The following is a 23242-nucleotide window of genomic DNA, read 5'->3' as shown; positions in this document are numbered from 1 at the left end:
GAACCCGATGCAGGACTTGATCCCAGGACCCCAGATAACGCCCTGAGCAGAAGGCAAACATTCAACAACTGAGCCACCCAGGCATCCCGAGATTTTCTGATTTCTTTTAGCATAGGTTAGATTTGCCTGTTTGTGGACTTCACAAAATGTAATCACATAGTTCTATTGCACTGGAGTTATTTCTTAACATTTTTCAAAATTCATCCAGGTTATTGTATCAGTGATTCCTTCCATTTTAATGTTGAATAATATCCCATTGTAAAAACATATTATATCTGCTTATCCAGCATCCTGTGAACAGACTTTTGGGTCATTTTAAGTTTTTGGATATTATGAATGAAATGGTTTTGTACGTATAAGTACCGGTTTATGCTTTTGTTTCGTTTTTAAGTGAAAGATAGAGATAGAGACATGAGCATGGGGAGGTGCAGAAAGAGAGAGAGAGAGAGAGAGAGAGAGAGAGAGACTCTCAGGTACACCCCCTGCTGAGCATGGAGATCCATGCAGGGCTCCATCTCAGGACCCTGAGATTATGATCTGAGCCAAAATCAAGAATCAGACATTCAACAGACTGAGCTACCCAGGCACCCCAAGTACTGGTTTTTGTTTTTTTTTTTTTTTCATTATCACTCTTGTGTCTGCTGCCTAAACAGAAGGAGACATGTTTGCCTAAATCAATAAAATGACACACTGCATTTTTTGCATTCTCTCTTAAATTCAGATAACTCTGAATTCAGTTCTACATCAGGAGGATATATACAGGGATCCCTGGGTGGTGCAGCGGTTTGGCGCCTGCCTTTGGCCCGGGGCGTGATCCTGGAGACCCGGGGTCGAATCCCACGTCAGGCTCCCGGTGCATGGAGCCTGCTTCTCCCTCTGCCTGTGTCTCTGCCTCTCTGTCTCTCTCTGTGTGACTATCATGAATAAATAAATAAAATCTTTAAAAAAAAAAGGAGGATATATACATGTATTTCTGCACAGGGGAGAGACTATTTAAGTACTAAAGTATTATAATAACCTGATACTTAATTTACTGTTTGTATATACTTCTCTATTTGACATGTTATTTCAAGTTCTTCTCTTTTACATTGACTGTGCAGTTATATGATGGTCAATTCTTTTCAAGATCTCTACTCAGAACACTAAAAACCTGGGATGCCTAGGTGGCTCTGTCGCCTAAGCATCTGAATTCTGCTCAAGTTATAATGCCAAGGTCCTAGAATCAAGCCCCAGGTGCGGGTCCCTGCTCAGCCAGAAGCCTGCTTTTCCCTCTCCCTCAGATCCTCCCCCTCTCTCCTTTCTTCCCCCTCTCCCTGCTCGTGCTCTCTCTCACAATTTCTCTCTCTAAATCTTTATTTTAAAAAAAATTAAAATAGGTTAAGAATGAAAATATATTACTAAAAATTTTATAGCTAGAAAGAATTTATACATTATCATTTTCAACATTATCACCTTTTTTAAGGGGGGGGTTGCCTTACTTTCTGAAAAATGCTGAAGGTAAGAAGGCATATTAATGAATGAATCCTTAGCTTTAAACAATATACTTGGGGTGGGCCAGTAGTCCTAGATAATGAAAAAAAATTGTTTTAGTAAGATTTAAGATTTTAAAGTTCACAGAAGAACTACATGCCTCTGAAATGGACCACACATACAGACACAGCTACTTTTTTAGTACATTTCAAAAATGAAGCAAGTAGTCATATGTAGTTGTACCACCTTGTTATTAATTTATCAAGTTAACATTTCTTAAGTGGAGCAGAGGGTGCCAGATAGTGAGCTGTTGTTCAGCAGACCACAAGAGGAATTACAACAGAGTTTATTATTCACAGGTCCTGGCATGCCTTGGGGTGGGGGGCACCCTTGGAGAGACAGAGAGAAGCAGGTCCTGGGGCACATATTTTCATTAGAATCCATGGGTGGAGTGCATTGGGGTTCCTAGGCCAAGACCAGATTGGTTAATTGCAACCAAAAGAGCAAATTTTGGTAAATCACACTGGGACCTTATTTAAGGGACCCAGAAGGGGAAGATGCTCGTGGATGGGGAAGATGGTTGAGCACAAAAGCTGTTGGAGAGGTCATGTCAGAAAGGTAACATTTGTTTGTGACTCTGCAGGCCACTATCTAGGGCATGTGCTTGTGGGAGGAGCTAGTGTCAGTTTACAGTCACAGCAGGCTGCTTGGCCAAATGGGTGCCATGGAGTAGCTTACTAAACTCTTGACCACTGATAATAAATCCTTTGGTATATTTCACTGCAGCTTTTGAGAATTTGTGATGTAATTGAGACATCTGTCCATAATTGTTGCTATTGAACACTTTCTTACAACTGAGTCAGGAGGAAGGAATATGTGAGAATTGGCTGGCAAGAGGAAGGATCAATGATTTCATTACATAAAACAGTGGCTCTCTGATTGTCATGCCCTTTGTCCATAGTTGGAGGGATATAGTTCATCTAGCAAGTGGATGTGCTTTGAAATTTCTATAGGTTATTTTGGTCTATTCCTTTCTTCTTCCCATATTGAAAAAGAGTATTTAAAATACCCAGTTATAGTTGAGTATGGCAAAAGTAAGAGATTTCCCAGCTATCACCACATTTGGGACAAGTAACTCAACTAATTAGAATCAATGTAGAAACTGATATTATTACTCTGTATTATAATAATGTTGGTCATAAGAATAATAATCAACATCAAAGTAAACCAGTATATTTATGTTGTTTTTCAGAGTTTATGAAGTCTTTTTAAATTTTCAGTGTCAAGCCTGACCCAATCTGGGGCCAGGTATAGTTGGATACCAAAATTATGTCCAAATTATCTTATTCAGGGTACCTGGGTTGCTCAGTGGTTGAGCTCAGGTCATGATCCTGGGGTCCTGGAATGGAGTCCCATTCCAATGGAGTCCCTGCATGGAGCCTGCTTCTCCCTCTGCCTATGTCTCTGCCTCCTTCTCTCTGTGTCTCTCATGAATAAATAAATAAAATCTTTGAAAAAAATTTCTCATATTCATTTAGGATTTTCTTTTCTGTAGTAATCATACCAGATTGGAGCTTTGGAGTAACAGAGAAACTCATGAAAAAACAGTAAAACAGCACAAAGGGACAATTATATTCATCTTTACCTAACAATAACATAAATAAAAACAATCATAGCTGATATAAAATATGTATTTCCCAGATATTTCACTGCTTTTCACTAGCCTCTTCATATTCTGAGATTTGTAAATTCTTCTGATTCTAAGTGATGACAGCTAGAAAGAGTTTAGGATTGAGTATTAGCTTTAATAAATCATACCATGTTCAGTTCTTTATTTTGTCTTTTGTGGATCCTTACCACTGGCAACATAATGCTGAGAAGCAGAGCAGGGCAGCCCAGGTGGCTCAGTGGTTTAGCGCTGCCTTCAGTCAGGGTGTGATCCTGGAGACCCGGGATCAAGTCCCATGTTGGGCTCCCTGCATGGAGCCTGCTTCTCCCTCTGCCTGTGTCTCTGCCTCTCTCTCTCTCTCTCTCTGTCTCTCATGAGTAAATAAATGAAATCTTTAAAAAAGAAGGAGAGAGAGAGAGAAGCAGAGCAATCCATGCCCTACTCCCCAGAATCTGTGAATATGTTACGTTATTTGGCAGAAGGGACATTGCAAACATAATTCAGGAAAAGGACCTTGAGTGGATTATACAATCCTGGGTATTAGGGTTGGCCCAATCCAATCAAATGAGTCCTTAAAAGTGGAGAACTTTGTCAGCCAAGTCAGAGAGGAGATGGAAGGAGGAGAAATTTGAAACTTGTGAGATACTTGCCCCGCTATTGTTGGCTTTGATAATGGAAGAAGGGGATCATGAGCCAAGAACTGAAGCACCTTCTAAAAACTGGAAATGGCCCATGGTTTTTAGCCAGCAAGAAAACAGGACCTTCAGGGAAGGGGATTCTGTTAATGACTCAAATGAGTAGGAAGTGGATTTTCCCCTAGAGCACCTAGAAAGGGACGCAGCATGCTGAATTTGGCCTGGCGAGACTTCTGACCTACATAATGGTCAGATGATACATTTGTGTTGTTTTAAGCTGCCAAATTTACTATGACAGCATTAGGAAACCAATATAGTTACTTCTCAAATCTTATTTAGTGTCTTATAATGAGTAGAGAGCAGATCATTAGATGACTGCTTCATTGCTGGTGATATTGTCTTACTTTATTTCAAACTTTAAACATTTGCTCACTACAATATCTTCTGATGGACTATTTTCTTTTATGCTATTCTGAATCCATTCTTAAGGGCAGCACTTTCTCTACCTGCTGTCCTAAGATAGAGCCCATACCAATTGTTATGGTCTCTGCTTCATCCACATAAATAGAAGGTTAATGACCACCTTGGTGGGACTTTTTTTTTTATCTAAGAGATATCTAGTGTCTTCTCTCAGTACTGTGCTTTCTCCACAGCACATGCCCAGTGGCTGTGTGAATAGAGGGCAATTTAACTCCTTGCCAACCTTACCTCCTACCAATGAGTGAATTAGGAAAAGACATCTCATTCTAATTGGATCAATCGGATTCTTCTTCCAGGAATTTGGATTTTGAATTCAGATCATTTTAAATATATAATCTAAATAAATTCTCTCTCTCTCTACATATATATATATATATATATTTACTTATATTAGATATATATCTAAATAAATTCTCTCTATATATATATACACACACACATACATGCTAGTATATATGAATACATATCTATGACTATATGCATGTATTTACAAATGATCGAAACATCATTATCTCCTGGGTGCACAGAGAAGTGGAATAAAATAGTTGGCAGAGAGGGAAACAGAAATCAGATATGTATGGTTTGCTGCAGCTGCTGTAATAAATTACCATAAATTTGGGGTCTTAAAATGACACTAAGATACTCTATCACAGTCTGGAAACCAGAAATCCAAAATAGTTCCACTGTGCCTAAACAGGTGTCAGTGGGCTGTGCCACAGGCTCTACCTAAGAAAGGACCCATTTCCTTGCTCTTTCCAGCTTCTAGAAGTGCATTCCTTGGCTCATGGCCCCTTCCCCTATCCTCAGATCATCAGCATAGCAATTTCAAATCTCTCTCTTCTCCCATTATCACATTACTGTCTCTTGTGTGGTCAAATCTCCCTCTGTTGTCTCTCACATGACACATGTGATTATAATTAGGACCCATCTAGATAATCCAGGGTAATCTCTCTTTCTCAAGATCTTTAATTTAATCACATCAGCAAAGTCCCTTTGCCATATATACCTTATTTTTTTTTACATTCACAGGTTTTAAGGATTAGGACCTCGATATTTGAGGAGGGGCCATTATTTAGCTTACTGCAAGAAAAATGGAGAAAAATAGTAACACAGACATTATATGACCCCAGAGAGAGCAAGGGAAGAGGGAACTTGCCTTGGTTCCTCAAGATTTTCCAATTTCTGATTCTCATCCCTTAGCTGGTCTTCCTGTTCCTTATCATCTGGGATTCTGTGTGGTGCTCTTGATTATTATTGTCATAAACACCCATTTTACTTAAGCTAGCTTGATTGATTTTTCTCCTAACCAAAGGAATCCTAGAATGCTTATTTTTTTGCCTATTATTGTCCCATTGGCTGGCTGCCACAGTTGATTGGTCTAGACTCTTGGTCAGTTATGGCCTCAAGATAATTGATTTTCCTTTCAAACAAATTGCCTCTCAAGTCTATTCTGACTATAACCTGGTCTACCCTGATCTGCAGTTCTGCCAAAGTGTTAGGGCAGGCAGGGAATGCTCTAGTTTCAGAAAAAGTGCATAACTTCAGGGGTTAACTCTTCCTCTCTCAAGTTTCTTCCCATTTCATGTTTCTTGGTACAGTGAGGTGCTAAAGGAGACTGGAGCTGCATTCTCTAAACTTGTGCACCTTCTAGAGTGTAGTTTGGGGCAAGATGGTTAACCTCTGAGAACCTCAGTTTTCTCATCTGTAAAATGGAGATAATAATATCAGCTTCTCAAGGTTGTTAAGAAGATGAAGTGAGATATACACATGTACATATCTAAGTATACTGTACAAACTTGGGATATTCTTCTTCCTGGTTCCTCTAATTATCTGCAGTATTTAGCTATTGGGAATGAAGGCAATCATCTCAAACATCTGAGATGAACTGGTTAGAAAACCACACTTTTAGTTACCTGTGTTTGTATTTCTTAGATCATCTTGGCTAAGTTTATAAAGAAAAAGTGCCAACTGCATTTCCCACTTTATCGATGAGAAAACTAATATTCAGGTAGGCCACGTGTCATGTGATAAAAAAACAATAGACCCAGGCTTAAATTTCAGGTTTTCTGACTTCAGTTAAGTAATTTTCATTAATTCATGATATTCTGTGTGTGAGATAATCCAAAAATAGGGTTTAAAATGTATTATTATCTCTGTAATTGAATTGCCTCCTCTGAGCCTTGACTACAATACTTTGTATGTAACGTGGCATGAAGCCTTTTTATATCTTCCCACAAATTTTTGACTTTATGTTCATCAAGCATGCCGTTCTCCACATGGAGTCAGAGGGTTAAAAATAGTCATTGTTAGCAAACAAACTTTCAAGTTCTCCTGTGCAATAAGGTTCAAGTTCTCTTGTGCCATAAGGACATAATTTTGAGGATTGCTTCTCTCAAAACTTCCTTTACCTTTTCATTCCTTAGACTATAAATGAAGGGGTTCAGAAGAGGGGTCACCATTGTGGTGAGGACAGCTGTCACCTTGTCAAACTCCAGTGAATGGCTCTGGCTGGGCCTCACATACATGAAGATGTTGCTTCCATAGGCAATTGACACAACCGTGATGTGAGAAGCACAGGTGGAAAAGGCCTTCTGACGTCCTTGGGCTGAGGGGATGCGCAGGATGGTAGAGATGATGTAGGTGTAGGACACGATGGTGAATACCAGTGAGGTCAGGAGGACAAGAGAGGACAAGAGGAAGTTTATCATCTCAATGAAATGAGTGTCTATGCAGGCCACCTGCAGTAAAGGGGCAATGTCACAGAAGAAATGACTAATTTCTTTAGTGCAGTAAGGCAGTCTGGAGACCACGATAGTTGGGCACAGCACTGAGGTGAAGGCTCCCACCCAGCAGCCCAGAACCAGCAGGAGACAGACCCTGCTGTTCATGATAACGGTGTAGCGCAGAGGGTTACAGATGGCCACGTAGCGGTCAAAGGACATCACTGCCAGGAGGATAAACTCCACTGTCCCCAGGAAAAAAAAGAAGTATGTTTGGGTGATGCAGCCAGCAAAAGATATGGTTTTCTTGTCCTCTAGGAGACAAGCTAACAGCTTTGGGGTAACTGAGGTAGTGTATAGAATGTCCAAAAATGACAAATTACTGAGAAAGAAGTACATTGGGGTTTGGAGGCGATTATCAGCCCATATTAAGGAAATGATGACAGTATTTCCTGTTAGAGTTAGCATGTAAGTAAACAGGAGGACCACAAAGAGGGAGATCTGAAGCTTCCGGATAACAGGGAAGGCAGTCAGCGTAAATTCAGTCACTCTGGACTGATTTTGCACATCCATCACATGCAATAGCTACTGGGCAGCAGGTCTCTGAAAAAAAAAATTATAGAGATGAAAATGAGGTTCAGTAAGTTTTCAACTCTCGATGTCAGTGCTAAAGATGAGGTAGTAAAAGCTTTGGATGAAGAGTGAAGAGTGACTTCATGCTGCTACTCACTCTCCTATACATAGGACCTTGGATAGATTACATGACTTCTTCTAACCTCAGTATTCTCATTTTTAAAATTTTTGATTGAATGAAATTACCTCCACGGTCCCACTAAACTCTGCTCTTTGCAATGGTTTTTGTCTTTGAGCCAGTGCTTCTTCTCTTCTTTCTTTCTTCTCAATCTACTATTTTCCCAGCTAAGTTCTGTGCCTGAGAAGAGAGAATACTTAACTGAGAATCCAGCCAGTTGGTTTGCAAAATGGTGCAAGGGAATGTTAATAAAAGTTGAGTTCCTTTCCCCCCGAGTTATTTCGACCCTTCAGACATCATCCACATAAAAGAGCAGAAACCTTGGGTGCTAAATGAAAAATATATATGTACAGCCAAGAATACTTTATCCAATTAATGTCATTCAAATTAGGAGAGATAAAAAGCTTCCAGAACAAGTAGAAACTAAAACAATTTGTGATTACTAAACCAGGCCTACAAGAAATATTAAAAGGGAGCCTTTAAGTGATGAGAAAGCCCAAAAGTAACATAGACCAGAAAGGAACAGAGAAAATATACAGAAACAGTGACTTTACAGGTAATATAATAGCATTAAATTCACATCTTTCTATAGTTACCCCGAGGGGTGCCTGGGTGACTCAGTCAGGTAAGCATGTGATCTTTGATTCAGATCATCTGTGTCTTTGACTGAGATTATGATCCTAGGGTTCTGGTATTGAGCCCTGCATTGGGCCCCCTGCTCAGTGGGGAGCCTGCTTCTTCTCCTCCTCCCTGATTGTGTTTTCTCTCACTATCTCTGTCTCTGTCTTTCAAATAAATAAATAAATAAATATCTTAAAATAGTTACTCTGAATATAAGTGTACTAAATGCCAAAATCAAAAGACACAAGATATCAGACTGGCTTAAAAAAGCAAGACTCATCAATATGCTGTCTGCAAGAGACTCATTTTATACCCAAAGACACCTCCAGATTTAAATTGAGGGGGTGGAAAACCATTTATCATGCTAATAGACATCAAAAGAAAGCAGACATGGCAATCCTTCTATCAGACAGATTAGGTTTTAAACCAAAAACTGTAATAAGAGATGAGGAAGGACACTGTATCATAATTAAAGGGTCTATCTAATAAGAAGACCTAAAAATTGTAAATATTTATGTCTCTAACATGGGAGCAGTCAATTATATAAACCAACTAATAAGAAAATTAAAGAAGCACATCAATAACAATACAATAATAGTAGGGGACTTTAACACTTCATTCACTACAATGGACAGATAATCTAAGTAGAAGACTTTGAGTGACACACTGGACCACCTGGACTTCACAGATATATTCAGAGCATTCCATCCTAAAGCAACAGAATACACATTCTTCTCAAGTGCACGTGGAATATTCTCCAGAATAGATCACATACTGGGTCACAAATCAGGTCTTAACTAGTACCAAATGATTGGGATCATTGCCTGCATATTTTTAGACCATAATGCTTTGCTGAAACTCAATCAAAAAAGAGGAAATTTGGAAAGAACTCAAATGCATAGAAGCTAAAGAGCAACCTAGGAAAGAATGAATGGGTCAACTGGGAAGCTAAAGAAGAATTTGAAAAATTCATGGGAACAATGAAAATGAAAACACAATCATTCAAAACCTTTGAGATGCAGCAAAGGTGGTCCTAAGAGAGAAATATATAGGAATGTAAGCCTTTCTCAAAAAACAAGAAAGGTCTCAAATACATAACCTCACACACCTAAAGGATCTGGAGACAGAACAGCAAATAAACCCTAAACATAGCAGGATAAGAGAAGTAATCAAGATTAGAGCAGAAATCAATGAAATAAAAACAGAAAGAATAGTAGAACAGATCAACAAAACTAGAAGATGGTTCTTTGTAAGAATAATATTGATAAGCCCCTGGCCAGACATATTACCAAGAAAAGAGAAAGGAGCCAAATAAATTAAATGATGAATGAAAGGGGAAAGGTCACAATCAACACCAAAGGAATACAAACAGTTATAAGAACATATTATGAGCAACTATATGTTACAAATAGGCAATCTGGAAGAAATGGATGCATTTTTAGAGACATGTAAACTACCAAAACTGAAACAGGGAGAAATAGAAAACCTGCAAGGAAATTGAAGCAGTAAACAAAAAATCTCCCAACAAATAAAAGCCCAGGGCTAGATGGCTTCCCAGGGGAATTCTACCAAACATTTAAAGAAGAACTAATACTTATTCTTATGAAGCTATTTCAAAAAATAGAAATGGAAGGAAAACTTACAAACTCTTTTTATGGGGTCAACATTACCTTGATCCCAAACAAGACAACGACCCCAACAAAAGAGAGAATTACAGACCAATATCCCTGATGAACATGGATGCAAAAAATTCTCACCAAAATACTAGGCAAGAGGATCCAACGGTCCATTAAAAAAATGATTCACCATGACCAAGTGGAATTAATTCCTGGGCTGCAAGGGTGGTTCAACATCCACAAAACAATAAATGTGAAACACTTCATTAATAAAAGGAAGGACAAGAACCATATGATCCTCTCAATAGATACAGAGAAAGCATTTGACAATATACAGCATCCTTTCTTGATTAAAACACTTCACAGTGTAAGGATAGAGGCAGCATACCTCAATATCATAAAAACCAGGGTGCCTGGGTAGCTCAGTGGTTGAGCATCTGCCTTTGGCTCAGGTTGTGATCCTGGGGTCCTGAGATCGAGTCTTGCATCAGGCTCCCCACAGGGAGCCTGCTTCTCCCTCTGCCTATGTCTCTGCCTCTCTGTGTGTCTCTTATGAATAAATAAATACAATCTTTACAAAACATTTCATAAAAACCATATATGGAAAGCCCACAGTCAATATCATTCTTAATGGGGAAAAACTGAGAGCTTTTCCCTTAAGGTCAGGAATACTACAGGGATGCCCACTCTCTCCACTGCTGTTCAACATAGTACTAGAAGTCCTAGCCTCAGCAATCAGACAGCAAAAAAAATAAAATACATCTGAATCAGAAAAGAAGTCAAATTCTTACTCTTTGCAAATGATATGATACTTTATGTGGAAAACCCAAAAGACTTCACCCCAAAATTGCTAGAACTCATATAGGAATTCAGCAAAGTGGCAGGATACAAAATCAATTGCATTTCTATACACTAACAATGAGACAAGAGAAAGAGAAATTAAGGAATTGATCCCATTTATAAATGGGATCAAATGGGTTTACAAAACCCTTAAGATACCTAGGAATAAACCTAACCAAAAGGGCAAAGGATCTGTACTCAGAAAACTATAGAACACTCATGAAAGAAGTTGAAGAAGACACAAAGAAATGGGAAAACATTCCACATTCATGGATTAGAAGAACAAATCTTGTTAATATGTGCATGCTACTTAGAGCAATTCATATGTTCAATACAATTCTATCAAAATGCTGTCAATTTTTTCACAAAGCTGAAACAAATAATCCTAAAACTTATATGGAACCAGAAAAGACCCCAAATAGCTAAAGGAATGTTGAAAAAGAAAACCAAAGCTGGTGGCATGACAATTCCAGATTTCAAGCTCTATTATAAAGTTGTAATCATCAAGACAATGTGGTACTGCCACAGAAACAGACACATCGACCAATGGAACAGAATAGAGAACCCAAGAATAGACCCTCAACTCTATGGTCAACTATTGTTTGACAAAGCAGGAAAGAACATCAATGGAAAAAACACAGTCTCTTCAACAGATGATGTTGGGGAAATTGGACAGCCACATGCAGAAGAATGAAACTGGACCATTTCCTTACACCATATACAAAAATAGACTCAAAATCAGTGAGAGACCTAAATGTGAGACAGAAATCCATCAAAATCCTAGAGGAGAACACAGGCAGCAACATCTGTGACCTTGGCCATACAATATCATGATAGACATGTCTTCAAAGGCAAGGGAAACAAAGGCAAAAATGAACTACTGGGATTTCATTAAGATAAAAAGCTTTTGCACAACAAAGGGAACAATACACAGAACCAAAAGACAACCAACATAACGGGAGGAGATATTTGCAAATGTCTTATCAGATAAAGGGCTAATATCCAAAATATATAAAGAACTTATCAAATTCAACACCCAAAGAACAAACAATCCAATGAACAGAAGACATGAACAGACATTTCTCCAAATGGCCAACAGACAAGTGAAAAAATGCTCAACACCACTCGGCATCAGGGCAATACAAATCAGAAGTACAATGAGATACCACCTCACACCAGTCAGAATGGTTGAAATTAAAAAGTCAGGAAACAACAGATGTTGGCAAGGATACAAAGAAAGGGGAACCCTCTTGCACTCTTGGTGGGAATGCAAACAGTATGAAGATTCCTCAAAAAGTAAAAAATAGAGTACTCTATGACCCAACAATTGCATACTGGGTATTCGCCTCAAAGATACAAATGTAGTGATCTAAAGGGGCACCTGCACCTCAATTTTTATACCAGCAATGTCCATGATAGCCAAATATGGAAAGAGCCCAGATGTCCATTGACAGATTAATGGATAAGAACACGTGGTATAAGGAATCCCTGGGTGGCTCAGCGGTTTAGCACCTGTCTTCGGCCCAGGGCGTGATCCTGGAGTCCCGGGATAGAGTCCCACATCGGGCTCCCTGAATGGAGCTTACTTCTCCCTCTGCCTATGTCTCTGCCTCTCTCTCTCTCTGGTATCTCTCATGAATAGATAAATAAAATCTTTTTTTAAAAAAAGAACACAAGGTATGTATGTATATATGTATGTATATGTATATATATATATATATATATACACACACAATGGAATACTACTCATCATCAAAAAAATATGAAATCTTGCCATTTACAATAACATGGATGGAACTAGAGGGTATCATGCTAAGTGAAGTAGGTCAGTCAGGTAAAGACAAATAGCATATGGTCTCACCATATGTGGAATTTAAGAAACAAAATAGAAGATCATAGGGGAAGAGACGAAAAATAAAACAAGACAAAATCAGAGAGGAAGACAAACCACTTGAGATTCTTAAACATATCAAACAAATTGAGGGTTGCTGGATGGGAGCAGGTTGGGGGATGGAGTAACTGGGTGATGGGCATTAAGGAGCGTTCTTGCTGAAATAGCACGGGATATTATATAAGACTGATGAATCACTGACTTCTACTCTGAAACTAATAATACATTATATGTTAATTAATAAAATTTAAATAAAAAATGAATAAACTTTAAAAAAAAAGGAGCAGAAACCTGAGACTGGCCAAGAGGGTCCAATGAAAGGGAACCTGACCTGCATTTGACCTGCATTTGTTATTAGGATTGTGTTGAGTCTCAGTGTGATATCTGGTTGTACCCACATTGTTTGGATGTAATAATAATTGATCTCTCAGGAGGCTGCATAGGTTTTTCTTATTGCTTATACTGGTAAAGAGTTTTTGATGTTTACTCTGTCACGGAGCAAGTAGGTACATGATGTATGGTTCATAATTTTCATAATCTATTTCATATATTTGAAAACGTCTTTTGAGAAAATGATCATTGTCCTTTGCAATGTTGTATGTGTGGCAGCATCCAGAAGAATAACAAATCTTTCCCCTCCCATTCCCCAACTGGGAATTCCTACATGTTCTCTTAAATAGGTCTCTTATGTCTTATGTTCTTTTCAGCAATTTGAACATCAGGTTGTTAATAGTAGTTGAAATGCTTCTCTTGGAATACTGCTCAACTTTGGTGAACATCTGTATGTCTGTAAAATTCAGTTGAAGCTCTGTCTTTTGGTGTTTTATTTTGTGACTAATCCTTTAATTTTAAGTTCAAATGACCAATTTGTGAACCTGAACCAGGATCCCTGTAGGTTTGGAGTCCACCAAGTTCATTTTGTAAAGAGATCACTTTCCTCACGATCTCTATAGGGAAAAGTAACTCCCAAAAAAACTCCATTTTTTACCTTAAAGACATTTTTTTTTTCTGAATGGACCTCCATTCGAAAAGTTTCCCGTGACTTTTTCTGATCCTTATAGTTGCTCTTTTTTTTATTCATCTTTATTTATTTCAAAAATAAATTGCTTTTAAGTTACCAAAGGACCTCGGGGCCTCTGGGTGGCTCAGTTGGTTAAGCAGCTGCCTTTACCTCAGGTCATAAACCCAGGGTCCTGGGATTGAGCCCGGCATTGGGCTCCCTGCTCCACAGGGAGCCTGCTTCTCCCTCTCCCTCTGCCTGCTGCTCCATCTGCTTATGCTCTCTCTCTCTCTGTCAAACAAATAAAATAATTTTTTAAAAGTTATCAAAGGACCTCTAACATAAAAATAGAATAGAGCATGATATGTGGACAAGTGGAAATGCTTTGAAATTCCCTTTCATTTTCCCCTCTCCCACCTTCCTTACTGACCACACTAGAGACTAGCAGGTGTTACAGAGGACAAATGTGGATTCTCATGCAGCTGCCTGTCATCTATTCCAGTGTTGCTTCCATTTGTCTAGCCAATTGTTTCCCAACTTCCCTAAAGTCCTCATTTTCCTTTTTGGGTATTTAGTTTCTGATTGTCCTGATAGGAGCTTGATTCCTTCCCGGTGTTGTAAAAGTTAGACAAGACGGGATCTGCAGAAGCACTGTGCCATTTTTCAGCAAGATTCCAAGATAGTCGAAGACAAATACAATTACGTTTGCCATGGTTGTCATTGGGTCACATATGAATGGGAAAAATGGCATCGAGAGCTTTCTATTCTGCTGTATTTGGGCCAAATAAACTCTGAGAAGAACTAGAGATGCAACATTGTTGTCTTTGGAGAGGCTCTTAACTTCATGATCCTGGAGAGCAAGCTGGCTTTGTGTTGGTCTTCTCCAGATGACCTCTCTAGAGCCCATCCTGTCCAGGGGGAAAGGTTCTGGATTATGACAATCTGTGTCTAAGAATTTAACTGTAACCTTGCCAAGTTAAGGCTTTCATTTTGGGGGAAGATTATTCTTCATTACCATTTGTGGATCCTTAAGTGGCATTAAATGGCACATTTCAAGATTCCAGATTTAGTCAGAAAAATGTAGACTAATGGAAAAATCAGCAGATTTGGAATCAGAGAACCTATGTTTTTTTTCTCCTTTGGCCACTTATAGCTTTGGATCTTTAATGAGACTCCTAAGCATCCTGTCTTAACCATCTGCTTTGTAAAATGCAGATAACGACAGTGGCAGACTGAGGTCCTCAGCTAGGGCCTCTATATACCGTGATGTATGTATACTTAGTGTTCGGTACATGTTTGTTGGGATGGGGAAGGAGGAACAGAAAAGGACTACGATGTGGTGGGGGTGGGGATAAGAGATAATTTGGGATCCTTGCCGCTGTCAGTAAAACGTGACAAAATTTAATTGCAACCAAAGTACATTAAGGACTTTCATTTACATACTTACAGTAAAGCTATCATACTTGACAGCTGCCATCACTGTCATTTCAGGGACAGCCATAATTACACTTTAATTCATAAACTATACATGTAAACAAATTTAGGGAGACTCAAACTATTTAACATATAAATATGGATAATTGCATAATAAAGTATACTCACATCGTACTGATTGTGGCACAGTTGGTATTTTCTCTATTCGAGTATGCGAGGAAACTGGAACGCTGGCTGTTTTTCCTGCTGCATTCCCTCTGTTATTCTTTCAATTCTGTGATGCTTCAGCCTTGAATTGTGTGTAAATCTCAGTCCTCATCTGAGACCGTTCCCCATGAGGTAGCTAATCAAACCACACCAAATGGTTGTTCAGTTTTGGCTTCAGTGCTCCATCCTTCTTCCTCTGAATGAGAAATTGTCCTTCTTCATTACCTCTGTGGATTTTTCTCCATTCTTTTTGAATTTCCACAGGAAAAGCTAAGTCTCTATCTACACTAGGAATGAGTCCTAGTGTTATATTATCTTGTCATCTTTCATGTGACAGTGTATGTCAACCTGAGGATATTCCTCAGAGTTTCAAGTCCTATGGATTCTGGAGCACATTCTTGTCAAGAGGGATAGAATGTGGGGGTTTGGTGGTGAATGCAGCAGTCACACACCTGAATCTAGAGCAGGTCCTCTGACTTCTATTTTGGATCTCTGCCACAAGTGGCCTGGACTTCCCAAATCTCAGCTGGGTTTTTTCTTTTTTTAGTTGTGGGAATGTCACTTCCTATCTATTCAGTGAATTTCCATTTCTTCTGTGGATCCATCCTGATTGTCAGAAGATTTCATTTTTGCATTCCCTGAAACATCTGTCTAAACTCTCACCCTTGGTGAGAATTTTATTTACCCAGGTTACCCCTGTTCATTTATCAGGTATACTGTGACTTGATTTTACATATAACCGCCTTTATTTACTCTCTTCAGATAATAACACTACCCTGCCTATATTAAGGTGATTACAATGGGATGAACTCTGAAATTTAATGAGATTTTTGTGTTCCCCTTCAGAGATTTGGTTTACAATGGCACCTGGGACTATGGCATAAGAAAAGGTTAATTATTATTATTGCAATCACAGAATATTAGATTGAAAGTAACTAATCATAGTTATAAAGTTAGGGTCTCCTGGGACACTCTCTTCATTGTTTATTTTATTTATTTAAAGAGAAATTTAGAGGGACACCTGGGTGGCTCAGTGGTTGAGTGTGTGCTTTGGGCTCAAGGCATGATCCCTGAGTCCTGGAATCAAGTCCCACATCAGTTTCTCCGCAGGGAGCCTATTTCTCCCTCTGCCTATGTCTCTGCCTCTCTCTCTCTCTCTGTCTCTTATGAATAAATAAATAAAATCTATTTTAAAAATAAGCAAAGAGAAACTTATCTGCTTTGAAGCCTCAGAGAACTAGAAACTCAGAAAACTTAAAACATGTTTTTTTCTGAAATGATCATAATGTATTAAAATAAGCTTTAAGCTCTTTTCCAAAGGGAGATTATTTACATAGATTTATATGCCTCTGTACCCATTTTAAATCCATTTCATTAATGTACAATGTACACATAATACACAATTTAAGTATACAGTCAGTTGAGGTTCGACACATGGATCCATTCAGGTAGCCCCCAGCACCACTGTGATGGTTTATAATGTTTCCATCATCTTAGGAACTGTGTCCTGTTGCAGGAAATGCTCTCCTCTCCCCATCTCAGCCCCTGATAACTACTGAGGTGTTTGTCAGGATAATTTGAATTTTCTAAAATTTTATATAAATGCAGTCTTACTGCATGTAGTCTTTTGTGTTTGTTTTCTTTCACTTAAACAGATACCTTGAGATTAATCCCAGGTGTTTCCGGTATCAGTTATTTCTTCCTTTGTTTATGAAGGATTATCTATAACATAGATTGTGAAGATGTATCACAGTTGGTTTATTCATCAGATGATGGATACTTGAGTTGTTTTCAGTATTGGCCATTATGAATAAAGCCTCTAAGAACAATTCATGCTTTTAATTTTTTTAAAGATTTTATTTATTTTTCATGAGAGACCCAGAGAGAGAGGGGCAAAGACATAGGCAGAGGGAGAAGCAGGCTCCCTGCAAGGAGCCCAGTATAGGTCTGGATCCCAGGACTCCAGGGTCACAAACTGAGCCAAAGGCAAACACTCAACCACCGAGCCACCCAGGAACCCTGAGTTCATGTTTTTATATGAATATTTGTTTTCACTTCTCTTAGATACATTCTGAGAAGTGGGATTACTATGTTTTATGATAAGAATATCTCTAATTATAAGAAACTATCAAGATGCTCTCCAGAGTCATTGTATCATTTTCATTTGTATTGGCAATATATCAGACTCTCACAGTCCCACATCCTTAATAATGCTTGGCATTGTCAGTCTTTTTAATTTTAGCCAGTCTAGTGCATGTTGATGGAATAACCTAATGCATTATATTTTTTATTTTTTAAGCTTATTTGATGTATAACTGTGACAAATGAAATTGCACATATTTAAAACATACATCATGAAGATTTGACATAAATATATATGTTGGGAAATTATTACCACAATCAATTAATTGACACATCCTTCACCTCATATAGTTACCATTTTTTTGTTTTTGTTTTTGTTTTGGTGAGCATGTTTAAACTGTCTACTGGTTAGCAAATTTTAAGCACACAATTCAGCACTATTAACTGTAGTCACTGTGCTGGACATAAGATACCCGGAGCTTATTCATCTTATAACTAACTTGGTGCCTTTGCCTAGCATCTCCCCATTATCCTCTATTCCATATATGAGTGAAAACTTAATATATTTGTCAGACATGTTCATTGCAGCATTATCTACAATAGTCAAAATATGAAACATTTCAAGTGTCAATTGATGAATAAAGATGTAGCGTATATATATATGCATATATACAGACACACACACATACATTTATATATAATGGAATATTATTCAGCCATAAAAAATAATTAAATCTTGCCATTTACAACAAGCATGGATGGGGCTAGAGCATATAATGCTAAGCAAAATCAGTCAGAGAAACACAAGTACCATATGATTTCATTCATATGTGGAATTTAAGAAACAAAACAATTGAGCAAAGTGAGAAAAAGAGAGAAATGCAAACCAAGAAACAGACTCAACTCTAGAGAACAAACTGATGGTTCCCAGAGGGGAGGTGTGTGAGGGATCGGTAAAATAAGTAATGGGAATTCAGGAGCACATTTGTTGTGATGAGCAACAGGTGTTGTGTGGAAGTGTTAAATCACTATATTGTACACCTGAAACTATTATCATATTTTATGTTAACTAACAGGAATCTAAATAAAAGTTTTTTTTAAGGTAATATATTTTTTAAAAAACATGCTGTGCTGATGGAGACAGAGGTAGTTGATGGCATCTGAAACTTGAGAATATTTATTGTTGGAGAGCATTTTCTATTGGATCAATGACTTAAAAAAAAGATGAAAAGTTTTTTAAGTATTATTTTTTCCTTTAAATAAGGCAAAATACCAAGCAAATCCCTCAGGAACCCCTAGCAGATTTATTTGGCACCTTCTAAAACTTCATAATTGTGATTAGGTAGTTCAAAACCAACATTCTAAAAATAAAAAACAAAACCAACATTCTTTTGTAACAATATTATTAATTAACTTTCTTTGACCTGTATCCCCAGGAGCTATTTTCTTCTAAGTCTCTAAGGCAAATAAGCCCAGGAAAAAACATAGTTCATCCACTTACAAAAGAAGAGAAAATTTACATAAGAAAGGAAGCTTTATAGAGAAAAAGAACAGGATAACTTTTTAAAAAATATTCAAGTCACTTTTAATCTGCTGATTTAGAGTATTCGAGGCCATTTAGTAAGCTCTCCAGCGGAAAATTTAATATTCTAGGAACCGTGAAGTTGGAACAAGACATCAAAAACTATATTAAGTCCCTGTCACTGGGCTGTCACTTGGTAAGAATAATGTAAGAAGGATTCTGCATCAGCCAATTCTGAGTTACTGTATGAGGTTCTACACCCAAAACAACCTGGCTTCTAAATAATTCTAATGATTGAGAATTAACCAAAGACTCAAAACTAGCCTTCTTGAAAGGGGAAAAATACCTGTGAATAGAGAATCAATGATTTTCTGGGATAATTCTTTCAAATAGAGTCAGGGATGATCTACTCTAATCCAGCTGATTAATGCCTGCAAGTTTTTCAAGCCTCTTAATATTTTGCCACCACATTCTCTGCCTGCAAAACCAGACTCTAGATTCATTTCTGTGTGGAACTCACTGGGAAGTTAGGGAGCAAAGGGGATTTCTAGATCATGGAGGTATTTAAGGGCTGCCATTTTGAAAAAAAGGTCAGTATTTGGTTCGAAAAGTCAGAGCATGAGCGTGTATTTGGAATTTACAAAGAAAGATTTTTCTCTTCAACATAAGAGCTTTTTATTCAGCCAGTGCTAAAGCAAGATAGAGATTTCCCCCTCACTGAATCATCCAAGCCATGGCTGAATGTAAATGATGAGGAGGATGCTAATCACAAGGACACATATTGGGGTTGGGTGGTTCAGTGACCCGGTAAATTTTATTTTATCTTTAAGAGATATTTCTATGAACTAGACATAAAAATAGAAGTGGCAAAAGAAAAATTTCAAAGTACAATATTTAGAGTAAATTCATGCACACATAATATCACAATTGGAGCCTCTTACTATGTCTACATGTACAAAACATGCTTGGAGAATCTTACATCATCTATACAATTGGTGAAATGTAAGTAAACTTTTTCATCTATGTTTTATTTACTAATATATTACTCTTGTTAAATGTATCTTCTCATGTATAGTCTCGCTAATCTGTCATATTCTTAGTGGGATCAGATGCAAATCTGAGGGATTCCTGTTAAGAGTGCACTAAAAATATTCTTCAGTTCCAAATTAAACTTTCCATAATTTATTGCTATTTATTCAAGAAACAGTTTGCCCTAATTATTCACCTCCTTTAAATTTATCTCAATCCTTTCCGAACTAAGCCATATTTTTTTAACAAGAATCTGTTAATATTGTCACGCGTTTGATTTAATTTAAACCTCACAGTAGCTTATCTTGAATGTTGTATTTATCTAACACTTTAATCTGAAAGTGTGAACTATCATTTGTCTGTTGAACAACTTCATGGAAATAACAAGATGACACACACACAAAAACAGACAATCAGTGCCTCAGAGAGAAAGTTCGTATGAGATTTCACACACTATTATACTGGTATATATATTCATGATTAGCCACTTATGTGCAGTAATTTATAGGACCATTTGAGAGCTTGTTTACTAGAGCATAGATTAGAATCTTCAAAGTGGGAAAGGGAATTGAAAACTAACTGGGAGCAGGACTTTAAGACATTGAATGGATCTTGTGAATGTGTAGTCCAACATTCTGATTTTTCAGATAAGAATACTAAAGTCCAGGCTGTCCCTGGCTGGCATAATTTGACGAGTTTGAACACATACACACCTTCATAATATCATCACCACAATTAAGGCTACACATACACTCAACACCTCCCAGAGTTTCCTTTACACAACCGTGTAGCTACCGTGAGATATTTAGCTACCGTGAGATATTTAGCCAGTTGATTAGCATTGGTCATTTAGATGATCGACATTTCCTTCCTGTATAGATAATGACTGAGTAAACGTTCTTGCACATAAATCACATAAAATTCATCAAATTATGAGTATTAAATATGGACAGTTCTTTGTTGTTGTTTTTTTAAGATTTTATTTATTCATGAGAGACACAGAGAGAGAGAGGCAGAGACATAAGCAGAGGGAGAAGCAGGCTCCTCACAGGGAGTCCGATGTGGGACTCGATCCCAGGACCCCAGGATCACACCCTGAGCCAAAGGCAGACACTGAACTGCTGAGCCACCCAGATGTCCCTCTTTATTGTTTTTAAGATTTTATTTTTAAATGACATCCACACACAACATGGGACTTGAACTCATGACCCCAAGATTGAGTCACGCTCTTCCCCAACAGAGCCAACCAGGTCCCTCATGTGCAGTTCTGTTTATATCAATTGTACTGCAAAAAAAAAAAAAAAAGCTGATTTAAAAAAATGAGTGTGCAGAGTTCTAGTAATTGACATGGATTATTATATACAAAAAAAGAAAAATTGGAAAAGTCAGTTACAAAATAGTATGTCAGCATCGTTTATTTTAGATACACATATGTAAGTAATTTAATTTTGAAACAGGCTGGAAATACATTCGTCAAAATGTTGTCCCTGTATCTCTAACAGATTTGCTTACAGATTAAAATTTTCTTTTTTATATTTGCATATTCTAATTTTTTGCACTGAAAAATGTGAAGTTTTTTTTTTTTGTAATGGGAAACAAAAAATGAAATAGGAAGGCAAAATTTTTATGTTGGAAAAGGGGTAGAGAGGGAGATGGGAAATGGAAATTGAGAGGTATAAACTCTATTTGTTAAGGATGAGCTAAGTAAAATCTAAACCAAAAAAGAGCATTGAGGTTAAAGCCTAGATGCTTTTAACCTGAAATGGGGATATCTGTGCCAAAGAACATTTCTCAGATACCAGGATAAAGAATAACTAGATGATCTTGATGCATAGTTTTATGATTTCAACTAATCAAGTAAATGGAGTGAGCTAAATTACCTCTATTTTACCCTCTTGTGTATAATCTGTACCTCTCTGATTTTATCACAATTATATCACGTCCCCTTAAATAATCAGCCAGACATAAGGGAGACAAAGAAAAATACCATATGATTTCACTTACATGTGGAATCTAAAAAACAAAACAAATGAACAACAGACTTGTAAATACAGAGAACAAGCTGGTAATTGTCAGAGAGGAGGTGATGGAGGAATGTGATTAAGAGGGTCAAATTTCCAGTTATAAAATAAATATGTTACAGGGATGAAAAGTATAGCATATGGAATATAATCAATAATATGGAATAACGTATGGTGGTGACACATGGTAACTACACTTATGCTGAAACGAAGTAATGCATAGGATTATTGAATGAATATGTTGTATACTTGAAACACTGTATGTTAATCATCCTTCAATAAAAAATAATAATCAACCAGATATATGATGTATAGCTTACATACTTCACAGAATTTGTAGAAGATAGGTGTTGGACACAGGGCATAACTTAAAGATAAGATAAGCAGCACCATGCCCTTTTGATGTGTCACCTAAAGTGATGAGCAGGAACCATGAATCATTGCTCCTTTCAGATATTTCTGGTCTGTTTCCATAGATCTATATATGCAAGGAAAAGACTCAAAATGGACTCTGGAGATCACCAAATATCAGAAAAAAGAAATCAACCTTTATCTCTTACCCTGGCAGCTCACCAATGTCAAGTGCCCAAGGGAAGAAAATTTGTTCTAGAAAGGGCTGGAAAGTATTTGAAAAGATTTCTCTCTCAGTGACTGTAAACTTCAGAAAAATAGTTCTAGTTAAAGTGTGGGTCAAGGGCCCTTGGGTGGCTCAGTGGATGGGCATCTGCCTTCAGCTCAGGTCGTGATCCCGGGGTCCTGGGATCGAGTCCTGCATCAGGCTCCTTCTGCCTATGTCTTTGCCTCTCTCTGTGTCTCTCATGAATAAATAAATGAAATCTTTAAAAAATAAAGTGTGAGTCAGGTCTTCCATACCATATTTTTTAAATTAATTAATTAATTTATTTATTTATTTTCATACCACATTTTTAACCAGGAAAATGAAGCTGGCTGCACTGAAGAGAAGAGAAATTTCATTTAATGAGAATGAATATAACTGTATTACTGGAAGAAAGCTTCAAAAATTTTTTAATTCACTCTTCTCCCTTTGTTTTATGGGAAAAGTTGTGTTGAAATGGTATTTTGATTTTCCCAAGGATGCCCAATAATGACTTTCCAATAGAGGGTTGACCGGTCTCCCAGTGGAAGAGACTCTCCACAACACATTTCCAACAGATATGTGTAAAATTTCGTCCTGAGCTTATTTTCCTTTTCATGCTTCTTAAGGGAGACCCTGCCCACCTTGTAGCCATAGCC

General features: G+C 37.6%; 1 protein-coding gene across 1 annotated transcript; it reads right to left on the bottom strand.

Moving 5' to 3' along the window:
* Positions 1–6599: 6599 nt before the first annotated feature.
* LOC129496941 (olfactory receptor 6M1-like) lies at positions 6600–7547 on the bottom strand. Its single transcript, XM_055305288.1, has one exon. It carries the CDS (start codon positions 7545–7547, stop codon positions 6600–6602), a length of 948 nt encoding a protein of 315 aa, XP_055161263.1.
* Positions 7548–23242: the final 15695 nt, after the last annotated feature.

Source organism: Nyctereutes procyonoides, unplaced genomic scaffold, assembly GCF_905146905.1.
Source record: "Nyctereutes procyonoides isolate TBG_1078 unplaced genomic scaffold, NYPRO_anot_genome, whole genome shotgun sequence".
Classification (NCBI taxonomy): Eukaryota; Metazoa; Chordata; class Mammalia; order Carnivora; family Canidae; genus Nyctereutes; species Nyctereutes procyonoides.
The sequence above is the reverse complement of the archived record's forward strand: the minus strand, read 5'-3'. Positions and strand labels throughout refer to the sequence as shown.

Bases quoted from the DNA above. Each gene is read 5' to 3' on its own strand.
- LOC129496941 (XM_055305288.1), bottom strand. From the start codon at position 7,547: ATGGATGTGCAAAATCAGTCCAGAGTGACTGAATTTACGCTGACTGCC.